This window comes from Podarcis gaigeae, assembly GCF_964106915.1.
Source record: "Podarcis gaigeae genome assembly, chromosome: 8".
Lineage (NCBI taxonomy): Eukaryota > Metazoa > Chordata > Lepidosauria > Squamata > Lacertidae > Podarcis > Podarcis gaigeae.
Window position 1 is genome coordinate 33,686,465 of NC_139684.1, and position 12,484 is coordinate 33,698,948.

At 42.5% G+C, this 12,484-nt stretch overlaps 1 protein-coding gene across 3 annotated transcripts in view; it reads right to left on the reverse strand.

The window, feature by feature from the left end:
• Positions 1-12,484, reverse strand: part of ZNF423 (zinc finger protein 423) — a 422,985-nt gene that overhangs the window by 113,288 nt on the left and 297,213 nt on the right. For all 3 annotated transcript variants that reach the window (XM_083750440.1, XM_083750441.1, XM_083750442.1), the window contains one exon: positions 10,191-10,275. In XM_083750440.1, the coding sequence (XP_083606566.1) occupies positions 10,191-10,275 (85 nt within the window). The remainder of the gene's footprint in view (positions 1-10,190; positions 10,276-12,484) is intronic.

Sequence of the window (12,484 nt, forward strand, 5' to 3'; positions counted from 1 at the left end):
TGTTTGCTGCTGAGTGCTCAGCCAAGTTGCAGGCTGAAAATTCTCTTGCTTTAGTATAATGGTTGTAACAACAACATAAGAAATCTTTACTCATCCTCATCCTCAGAAAACGTCCAAATTTGGCTACGGCTGTTCTGTACCATTGACTGGGTGGGACAAGGGAAAAGGTGGAGGGGAGGACAGAGAAGATGGTCCTCAGTTATTAAGAATGGGTCTCTTGTTTGCTCAGACTGGAGAGCAAGTGTGACCCAGAGGCTTTTATAGGGGACAGGGAATATCACCTGACGGGCTCTACCCTACTGTTGCAAGGAGACTTCCTTGGTGGGTGAGACTAATCTCTCTGTGGTACCCTCACTTGACCAGAGCTAAGCAGTGATTTATGGTAGAACTCCCCACCTGACACCTCATTATTTGCCAGTTCACATACAAGTCTACAGTGGTACCTCGGGTTACATACGCTTCAGGTTACATACTCTTCAGGTTACAGACTCCGCTAACCCAGAAATAGTACCTCGGGTTAAAAACTTTGCTTCAGGATGAGAACAGAAATCATGCTCTGGCAGTGTGGTGGCAGCCGGAGGCCCCATTAGCTAAAGTGGTGCTTCAGGTTAAGAACAGTTTCAGGTTAAGAATGGACCTCCAGAACAAATTAAGTACTTAACCCGAGGTACCACTGTATATGTGTGTAAGAGAGAAATGTGCCATTCTCACTCTACATTGTGGAATTCCAAACTTTCCAAACAGGGTTCTACTATGTCATCTTTCTGGACACGTAGAGTAGCCATTTCTCGAGCCAGAGACTGACAACCTGCGGCCCTGCAGATGTTTCTGAAGCACAGCTCTCATAACCTCTGCTCATTGAGCATGCTGATTGGGGCTGACGGAAGCTGAGCTCCAACAACAACCAAAGGGCCAAAGATTCCCCCGCCTGCTTTACTGTAAGCAGAACTTCACAAATGAGACAGAGCTGCTTTTCTCTGTGTTGAACAGAAAGTCTTGCTGGAAACCAGCAAAGGAGAAGTTGCAAGTTATTTTTCCCCTTGCAGGTTCCAGTGCAAATCCCTCATGATAAGAATCCACCTCCCTTCCCAGCTGGTGAGTTGTGGGGCTTATGAAGAAACGTATGATTTGAAGAAACATAGCTTTGATAGTGATAACGAAACTTGCAGAAAGCATCTCCCTCATCCTCCCCAGCAACCCATAATTTTCATAGTAAATAGCGGAAGTAAAAAAGAATAGGTTAACACATTCTTGGTTTGTTTGTTTTTTTAAAAAAAAGTAATAAGAGAAAACTCAGCAAACTTTAAGGGAAAGTCTCTGTTCTGCCATACTAGTTAGCAGATGTCGAAACACCCCACATTGATGCGGAGATATGTGCTTATGCTAACTTCAGACTCGTCACACTGAAGACTCAAACCTGATTACAGAAAAGGTGTTTCATCAGCCACTCCGCCTTCCCCCACCCCCTGCATTTATGTGCAAATATGAAACCACCAGGAAAATGTTTAAACAGGTGTAATCACAACTGCACATGAAAATTGGGTTGGAGGGCTGGAAGGAATCTTAACATGGTTAGGAGGGAGCAGAAGCAATATGAAGCTGTGATCACGGCCGATTATGAATGTATCATGCAAAAGGAGAATGTTGTCATAGCAGCTATAAAAATGTCAGTGAAACTGAGCAGCCATTACCAAAGTAGTAAATGAAAAGGGATTGGGGGGGGGGGATAAAATGCAAAAAAGGAAAATGTGACTGAATATATTAAGGGAAATTATGTTTCACTCCCAGAGTAGATAAAGAAGCAAAGCAAAATAATATTTGCTCTGAACAAATATGCACAGATAACAACAGGAAAAGAACACACACAGTGTGACTGGGTGGTACAGTTAATATTTTAAACAATGAACTTTGTTCCAGTGTGGAACAATGGCAAGATGTGTACAGCTAGAAGTGAAGTCTGCATGCCTAACACCATGCGCACAGATTGCTCTGCCATACCCTCCCAACATTTCTCTGATGAAAATAGGGGCGCCCCATTCCATAATGATAATTTTACTATTTATAACCCACACACTGTACTGGGTTGCCCCAGCTACTCTGGGCAGCTTCCAACACATATAAAAACATAATAAAACATTAAACATTTTTTTAAAAAAACCTTCCCTATACAGAATTGCCTTCAGACGACTTGGGAGTTGGATAACTCCACACCCTCCAACATTTATCCAATGAAAACAGGGACATCCAAAGGAAAAGTGGGACATTCCAGGATAAAATCAGAAACCAGGATGGCTTCTCTAAATCAGGGACATCCCTGGAAAATAGGGACACTTGGAGGGTCTGCTGTGTCCTACACAAAGAGGTATCCCCTTTCCTTTAATCAGAGAGGGCAGTTGTGTCTGTCTGTATCTTTCCATATACAGTAAATAGCTGCCTCTTTCAATTAAGTTAAGGGGTGGGGAAGGTATGGGCAACATGAGCTGTATGCACTGTAGACTTGCTCGCCCATCCCTATTGACAGCCAATCTTAACATAAGAAAGTAAGAAGAGGTTGCTGGATCAGGCCAATGGATCAGGCCATTTAGACCAGCATCCTGTTTTCACAGTCGCCAAACCAATGTGTCTGCAGCCCAGTCAGAGATCCCCTGATGTCACATCCTGTTTGGTCCTTAGCCTTCAAGAAAGTGACCTTGCTAAGAATACAGAGAAAGCCATATAGAAATTTAGCAGATCTCATTCTTCAGTACAAAGGGCATGAGAGCTGCATGGCTAAAAGATTTGGGTGGTGTTTTAAAGTTGTACAAAGGATTTCCTTAGTGGCAAACCATTGTTATCGCTGCCAATTAACATGTCAAACAGCTCAAGAAATATAAGGTTTTCAAAATGAGAAATTTGAGTGAAATGTATTATTCAGTCAAACTTTTCCATTGATGACTTAAATTGCCTTGATTTGAAAACCAACCCACTCTAATCACATTAAAGTTTACAGCCAGGACCCAAAATATATTAAAACCCCCAAAGGCTTGGGCACTTCCAGCAGGACTTTCACCATTTCCCCCACTCCCCTTTGACCATACTATATCAGAAAGTACCAATACATAATATTTTGTATAGCACTTTCAAGTGTTCAAAGGGTTTGGCATGCCTTATCCATCTGTAATACTTTCAACAACCCTGTAAAATATTATTATCCCCCATATTGCAGATGGAGTGACTGAGAGAGAATGGCTTGGCAAAGGACACCTTGTGACTTCATGCTATAGGAAAGATTCAAAGATTCCCCCCACCTTCAAAAGTTTGCAATACAGCATGACATTAGAGAAACACAAGGTCAAAAATCCTTTTGCAAACATAATACCCGTTACACAATGCTTTGGATCTCAGTTAACATATTTAAACCTGTAGATTGCATGAACTACTAAAGTATGCTAACTGTGATGAGCCCCCCAAAACTGTACATTTAAAAGGAGCAACAATTTGAAATATGCATTAAAGAAGAAAAAAACACTGGAGAGAGATTCAGAGTTCTTAATGTGTCCATAATTAATTCACACATTCAGCTGTGGAGTCCAGAAAATATGTTCCTGCTGATCATTTGCATGTAATACTTCAAAAACAAATCTGTTACACTTATTTTTTATCTGCCTTAATGCCTAAATGCTATTACAAAAGTTATTGCTTTCAAGCAACAGCCTCAACTGCTACCACATACAACTATTAGACTAAAGAGTTCTTCAGACATTTGACACAATCAATGAATATCTCCAGGAAAATTAACTTATTTTAGCAAATGGCATCTTCTAAAATTGCAAGAAGCTGAAGTAACCAGGAACAATGGAAGGCTGTTTAATAAACAATCAAGAAACCAAGGATAATGTTCACCAGCCAACACTGACTAACTGTCCCAATTTTAGGATCCATTCCAAAGCTACAATATTTCCATATGGAAGGAAATTCCTTGCTGGAAACAGTATATTGTATGGATCCTGCTCATGGCCAGTCATTTGCAAATAATTACACCTGCAGATTTTTTACTCTATAGGCTGGATTGGACTATCATATTTCAGCTGAATGAGTAAAAATATGAAAGAGCCTTGCTGGCATACCTGCAGGCCCTTGGCTCCTCCCTGTGGAGCAGGACTGAACAAAGCAGGAACTCTTAAATTAACTACAGTTTCCCATTTCATCCAAACTGGGAAACTATGGTTAACAACTTCATAAAAGCCACAATATGACACAAACTTCAAACCATATTCAATATATTGTCTTGTTTCAAACCATTAGCCAGTTTCCCAGAAATAGGAAACTATGGCTAACTTAAGAGTTTCAGCTTTCTTCACTTGTTCATATAAAGGGAGGAACAAAGAGGTTGTGGGTGCAGCCAAAAGACTCGTTCATACCTCAGTATTAAACCAATATGTAACCTATAGGTATGCATTCTGGGACACTATAATTGCACATAGAGGGAAAACATGACATGCGATTGTCATATATGACTGTCCCAGGATGCATCTTTCCTACACAGAAGCAACATCTGTGCACAAGTTTTGTAATGTGAGGCTTTCCTAAGAATTGCTCAGTGTCTTCAGTTCTGAATAATGTTAACATTAAATGCTAAAATAACCTTCCTCAAACAGTTCAAAAATCCTACAAGCATATAAATTGAGGGCATAAATTGGTCCTTTATAAGTCCCTCATCTTGCATTCCCCTCAATTGTTCCTGGAGACTCAACATTGGAGAATGCAAAAAAGCCATGTAGATTCTGCGGTGCAAAGACAGAGTGGGGTGGACAGCTTGGTGAACTGTTTGCACCCTACGGGCTATTCACAATCCGCCCCAGGTGAATTCACAAGGCTTAAGAAGTTCTCACTTAACAGGCACCACATACATGTGTCCCTGAAGACTACTAACACGTAATGCATATGCATTCAATCTGAGGTAATACAGTAATACATTAATGCATTAATGCATAGGTTGTGTCAATTAGCATTTGGAAGGCAAACAGAAACTGAAATGCACCACAACTTACTTCCTATTAAATGTGTTTAGGATTGGAATGTTAGCCCACTAAGGAAATGGTATGAATGGACTTTAATTCAAGCATTTCTATTTAAATGGAATGTACCTTTGCAAATGATAACCGAAAACACCAAAAGGACAAAGTATATTATTATTATTATTATTATTATTATTATTAATCTAATTTAGGTGCAATTACTTCACACTAACCACTGTTAGATTTTGGTAATGGTTTTTCCTGCTCAAAGAAAGCACACACTATGCAACAATTAACCTGCAGATTTAGCTATTCTTGCAAGAAGACTCCAGGGATTAAAATCTTTATAGACTTTGTGTGAAACTGCACCATCTTTATGGCCTGACAACTTAATGTAGTGGAAGCCCAGCAGGACTACTACCAGTCAGTCACACCATTTATACCAAAATATTCAATCATATTTGTTTGGTTGGAGTCACTTAAGGATCGCAACTTGTGTGCATAAAGAAGACCAATATCAACCACCCTTACTCCTGTGGTTCTAGCTGTGAATGGCATCACTTACATAGCCAAAAGGACACTCACAACCCAGGCACAAGACAGAGAGATGTCCACATTCCGAGGAGCACCAAGGTTTGCAAAAGAGAAACAAATCTTCTCAACGACAACAACAAAAAAGGCTCCCTTAAGCACCTTCATGTGCATGACTATGGGCAATGGGTTGGCTTCCCACATCAGTAGCCAAAACATTTATGTTCAGTTGCTCCCTCCACCACTGGCATGGGAGGTACTGTGTGTCATTAAGTGTCTGCTGTGATCCCTTCTGCAGTGTGGCTGTCCTCTATGCCCCCTGCAGAGCCAGCTACTGAGCATGCCCATCCTTCGAGGGATCTAACAGACAGCACACATCAGAGGCAGCAGAAGGTGGTGGGAGGGAGGAATAAGCGGGTGGGGGGAAAGAGAAGGGGAGAGAGAGAACAAATATACTTTAAACATTACCAGGTCAGCACAGGAGGAGGCAAGTAGAACAGAGGCAGCCAGAACTGCTCAAAGTTTTTTGATATACTCCTGGGCAGACTCCCCAAAGTCTGAAAATGTTTCAAAGAGGAGAAGGGAGGGGATCCCTTTTCTCGACAAATTAAAACTAGCCTCCAATCAGCTAAGTTCTTTCAGGGCTCTCCTGTTCTCTAGGTGGATTTTAAAAGGGGTGTGTGTGTGTGTGTGTGTGTGTGTGTAGCTCATCAACACTGAAAAGCTATGGTTGGAAGCATATTCCCCAACAGCCCTCTTCCATCCAGACCGATCATGACTAAGAAGGGGTCTGTTCTTTCGTTAGAAATGTTCCCAGAGGCCCCGGTATGAAAACAAATGTTTCAAAGAGGAGAAGGGAGGGGATCCCTTTTCTCGACAAATTAAAACTAGCCTCCAATCAGCTAAGTTCTTTCAGGGCTCTCCTGTTCTCTAGGTGGATTTTAAAAGGGGGGGGTGTGTGTGTGTGTGTGTGTGTGTGTGTGTGTGTGTAGCTCGTCAACACTGAAAAGCTATGGTTGGAAGCATATTCCCCAACAGCCCTCTTCCATCCAGACCGATCATGACTAAGAAGGGGTCTGTTCTTTCGTTAGAAATGTTCCCAGAGGCCCCGGTATGAAAACAAAGCAACATGTTTCCCACATCTTTCCTCTAGGGATACAGCCAGTCTGTTCAGACTCTAGGGATGACACACAGGACCCAATATGCCACTGTGTTTGTATGCGCGAACGTGTATATTATAGATACACAGAGCAAAAAATGCAGAAGGGTAATTTTTCAAAAGGACATGTTGTGAGAGTTACTGAACATTCCTTGCATGCTATTTTGATAAATGTAGCCATATGACTGGAGAGCTGCGAGGGGGATGCTTTTCTACAGGGAGACACCACATCCAGGCTCCCAAAACACTTGATTCTCATTAGGCTGAAGGGCTGTTTGGTCACAAGGAAGCAGAGCTTCCAGTGCAACACAGAAAGCTGCCTTTATGCCAGACAGGCATGCTCTGCCCATTGGTTTAGCCTAGTATTGTCTGCTCCAGGGATGAGCAATGTGGTGCATTCCAGAAGTTGTGAACTACAGCTCCCATCAGACCCTAGCCAGCATAGCCCAAAGTGTGGGATGATGTAAGTTGCAATCTGCAACATGCAGAGGGCACTAAGTTGCAGCAGCTCTCCAGGGACTTTCTTAACATGCAGACCCCTCTTACTTAGAGATGCCAGAAACTGAATCCAGGGCCTTCTACATGCAAAACGTATGTTATTCTACACAGCTACGATCCTTCCAACTCAGGCTCCAGAATACTGGGCCCAGGCTATGGTACATCTGCATTTCTTAATGACTTCAAATAAATGGGGCTCATCAATTGTTCAACCTAAGATGACAATGTGTATTCCCTAGCATCAAATCTGAATCTGTGCCACTTCAATCATACCCATGTTGGGCAAGGGAAGGGGCTCCCTCCTACCATGGGGGAGGGTGAGCTGGAGTCTCTGGATCAAAAGGGCAAAATGAGCATCATTAGTGATGAGCCTTTACAAGATGGAGGTCCAGTTTGAATAGACGGGCCGAGCACAGTGGGCCACAGCCAGCCCTTACTAACCGAAGGGCACATCCAACAAGGGCCAACGGCAAAGCCACTGTTAATTCTATATATCCTTCTCGCCTCCAACGTGACAATTTAGGTGGTAAACATGTTAGAAGATGGTGCCCATGGGTGGAAGTCAGAAAGGGAGCAGCCACAGGAGAAGGCTGTGGCCAGGCAGTTTGGCATACATGCAGAGCCAGTTTAACAAAGTGGCATCACATTGCTGCTTCACCGATTGAGCCCAACCACAGAGCATAATCTGCAAAATAATGTGTTCGCTGCATATTTCTAGATCACGAACAGCCCCACCACCCTTTCGCAGTTTTAATTTAAAAATACATAGCCAGTTGTCTAAGGATACGTCTCTTTCATATGGATTTTACTAAAAGAGTGGGATGAGGAGGGGCGGGAGATAGAGAAGGATGGCGGGAAGGAGTTGAAATCACCATGGTCCAATTAGCAAAGCTCTCACCCTTCACACCTGCAAACAAGAGATTGCATTAACACCTGCCACAAAAGCAAACATTTTAAGATAACTTCATTTTAACCTCCCTGACACTGCCTGCAAGCTCCCTGCCTAGCGCTACCGTGGAAATTACGATGAGTGACAGTACCTATTTTTCTTCCAGGGAAAAAAAAAGGTTTTCTTCTAATCTTCAGTGTCAGCGTTTCAAATCCTCCCTTCAACATTTGTGCATAATTCCCATTAATGATAATGGGCGCTCCATACGTGGAAGAATACTTCCTTTAAATGCTAAATTGTTCAAGGGAAATCATTATGATTATCAGAGATGGATGTCGCACGCGAACACATAAAGAACACTGTAGGGCCCTTGAAGGATCTTCAACGACATACGTCTGGAGTGGCATGTGTAAGGAACTCCTCTGTGGTCTATGCATCAAAATAAACTAAGCTCTTGAGCCTTCACATATATTTATAACATCTGTGCAGATAGAAGAAGTAGTTCTCTGCATTTTTCAGGAAAGGGGGAAAAAAAGAAAGTCAGCCCTTACAGCTGCATCAGAAATACAGCCCTTTTGATTGCAGTAACATTTTTTTTACTAGATCTCATTCCCATTATGACCAGGCTTGAAAACAAAAAAGGCCCAGGGCTCAGAAAACAGGAACACACACACACATCTCAAAAATCTAAGATGCTTAGGATATATATATATATATATATATATATATAGTCCCAAAAGTGGTTAAAAAAAAACATAAGGTTGGCTGGAATAAAACTTCTTAGGCATTTTGTTTTGACAATGTGCCTCAGAAATTCACCACTTTTAAGCTATGGAAATGTGAGCAATTCAATGTCATGACACACAAAATTGAAGCGTAATTGCTTCTAAGTGGTTGACAACCAGCAAGCACTTTTCGTAGTCTCTCCCCCCCCCCCCCTTTCCCAGATAAAACTGAAAATGTATGGCATAAAGTGGAAGCTCTTGTCAAAAGTTTCATTTTAACATGAGCAAAAATGGGGCAGGAAAGCAACAACGTGGCACTGAGACATTTTAAGCAGCTTTTGAAATGAGGAGAATTGCTGCCTTCTGAAAACCAGGTGATACTTAAACACTGTCAGTGGGAGACTCTTAAAGGCAAGAAGAACAACTGTTTGAAACACATATCCCAAGTGGCAAAATTTAAGATTGGGAAAGAGGAAGGAAGATAAAATGGATATATGTAATGGCATGAGCATGCAACATAAGTTTTCAAATTCCTGGAACCTCAAGAAACAAAAGTTTATGGGGGAGAGATAACTGTCACGTTTCTTAGTTCAGTTTGGATTCTAAGGCAACCTTAAACTCTGTAACTCAGACTTAACAAACACATGTACTAGGGCCAGAATCAAACATTAACACAAAACCATGTTTTGTTTAGCCATATTCTGGTTTCTTTTAATAACTTGCCCAACCCTGTCCACAAACCATAGTTTGATTGGGAACAAGATACCAAGATCTGAAAGCATAGTCTGAGATGGGTTTATGCTAAACCAATTCACAGACAAGCGACAAACATCAATTATGGCCACTGCTTTTCCTCCAGAGCCTGCTGATGTGTGGTGAAGATGGGAGCGAACTTAGGAACCAAGCAGATGTGAAGCAAAAGCTAACAAGCAGCTCTAAAGCATGTTTTCCTTACAATACATCTGGAAGCTCCAACTATGGTGTGAGCTTTTCAATAATGGTTAGCACAAACCATTGTTGCTCATTACATGTGAACCTAGGCTAGAAAGGATCAAGGCAAAACTCAACATACAGACCAAACTCTCCACATCTCCCTAGTGAGCATAGCCTCACATTCTAAAAACTACCCATAGAAACCAGATGTCCCGTAAGTGTTTTTTCGTCCAAGTGCTGCAATGTTGACATGGGAAGTAACTACAATACTCCTACAGCATGGGGGCCAAACCAAGCAGAATTGGCAGCCACAGTCTGTATTAATCAACCCTGGGGCTGTTTGCATTTATTGCAGCAATGTTTGCAGAACAGCATCACAAAATATAAAATAACTGAACAGAGAAGTCAACATCAACCATTAAGTAGCCTATGAGTGACAAAGCTGAAAGGGTTCTTACCAATCATATGATTTGCAACATGGATCTGTATCTCTCTTTCATTCTCAAAGGTCATCTGACACTTGATGCACTGATAGGTCTTTTTCTGTTTAAACAAACAAAAAGAAAAGTTAAGAGAGCTTTGTAGGCAGCAGAAAGTAAAATCACACCTCATACCACCTTCTGTTTTTTAATAAGATCAAAATTTAAGAATGATGCAACGAGCGATGGGAAGATGGCTTGGCTACTGGAACTGGTGAGTCAGTGTAGTGTAGTGGTTAAGAGTGGTAGATTCATAATTTGGTGAACCGGGTTCGTGTCTCCGCTCCTCCACATGCAGCTTCTGGGTGACCTTGGGCTAGTCACACTTCTCTGAAGTCTCTTAGCCTCACTCACCTCACAGAGTGTTTGTTGTGGGGGGAGGAAGGGAAAGGAGAAAGTTAGCCGCTTTGAGACTCTTTCGGGTAGTGATAAAGCGGGATATCAAATCCAAACTCCTACTCCTCCTTGCACTCTCTGGTCTCCCCATGTACACAGCAACCATATATGTTTTAGTTGCAAACTATATTTTGCTGTTCTGTCAGATCCCAGAAAACAATAGGCTGCATAATCCAACATTTGCCTACAAACTAGCCAAACAAATCAGGCTGAGTCTTCAATTTGCAACCCTAGCTTCCTAGCAAACAATGGTTTAGCTGAAGCGGCAAACTATAGGTAAAGGTAAAGGTAAAGGTACCCCTGCCCGTACGGGCCAGTCTTGACAGACTCTGGGGTTGTGCGCCCATCTCACTTAAGAGGCCAGGGGCCAGCGCTGTCCGGAGACACTTCCGGGTCACGTGGCCAGTGTGACAAAGCTGCATCTGGCGAGCCAGAGCCGCACACGGAAACGCCGTTTACCTTCCCGCTAGGAAGCGGTCCCTATTTATCTACTTGCACCCGGAGGTGCTTTCGAACTGCTAGGTTGGCAGGCGCTGGGACCGAGCAGCGGGAGCGCACCCCGCCGCAGGGATTCGAACCGCCGACCTTTCGATCGGCAAACTATAGGGTGCCACTAAAACAGGAATGGAGAAGCAACAGCTAGGAAGAGGAAAGAGAGGAGGGACTATCTAAGTCTGGGGGCACATACTCAAAATGCCTAATTGTGCACAGGTGGGAAACCTGTAGCCCTTCAGATGTTGCTGCACTGTCCCTGACTCTATCTGACCGGGACTGATGGGACATGGGAGTCCAGCAGCACCTAGAAGGCAACAGATTTCCTACTATTAGTTTAGCGTTACTGAATGCTACCAGTGTACATTCCAGTAGGAGAAAAATGGAGTCAGCAAAGAGCAGTTTTAAGTGGAATACTAGGAAACACAAATCTTTTAATTGATTGATCATGCACTATTGGTAGCTGAATGCAGAGTTTTTTTAATGGTTTTGTTATAATTCAGAAACGTAGCATTCAAGTTTATTTCCTGGGAGAGGAGTTGCCGACCGTCACACTTGCACACACTTTAGTGGGGATGTTTAATTGATCGATGTGCTTGCAAAATTCATAAGATGCCTTTTCACAAAGTTTAAGGTGGGGTCAATAAAGCAAGTGTACTAAAAGCAACTTGATTAAAAATTAAATGGAGAATTGGCTAAAAAATCAGCAACAATAAAGCAATGCAAATGATGAACAGAAAAAACCAGAAAAAGTGAGTAACTAAGAATGTTTTGTAGATTAAAAAGGTATGATCCATCTATCAGAAAAAAATGATATAATGACACTGGCTGAGGCATGCTTGACTGGGATGCAGCAGTAGGCCTTCCCTAAGGCCATACCTAGACTTTGGAACTCCCTGCCAGTGAAGAGCCATTCCGCTCCCTCTCTCATGGTCTTCCACCACTTTTAAAGTTGCTTTTATCTGCTATAGGCACTGCAAGGACTACAACTGCAGCGAAAGGGGAGGATGTAAATGTTTTCAAATGTATCAGCCAATAGCCAAGCCAACAGAGTGGGTGCTAAGATGGAAAGGCCTCCGTTGTACAAACCAACATGCTTCACTTCACAAACAAGAATTTTGGCATGAGATCTGAAGGAGAAGGCAGAACATGCAGCGGAGGGAATGAACATTACAGCACTTTGGGCCTAGGCCAGCGGTTCTCAACCTGTAGGTCCCCAGATGTTGTTGGACTACAACTCCCATCATCCCTGAGCTCTGGCCTTGCTAGCTAGGGGTGATGGGAGTTGTGGTTCAACAACATCTCAGGACCCACAGGTTGAGAAAGGCTGGTCTACGCCAATGATAGTATTAACAGAGGAATATGGCAACGTTCATGTTTAGACA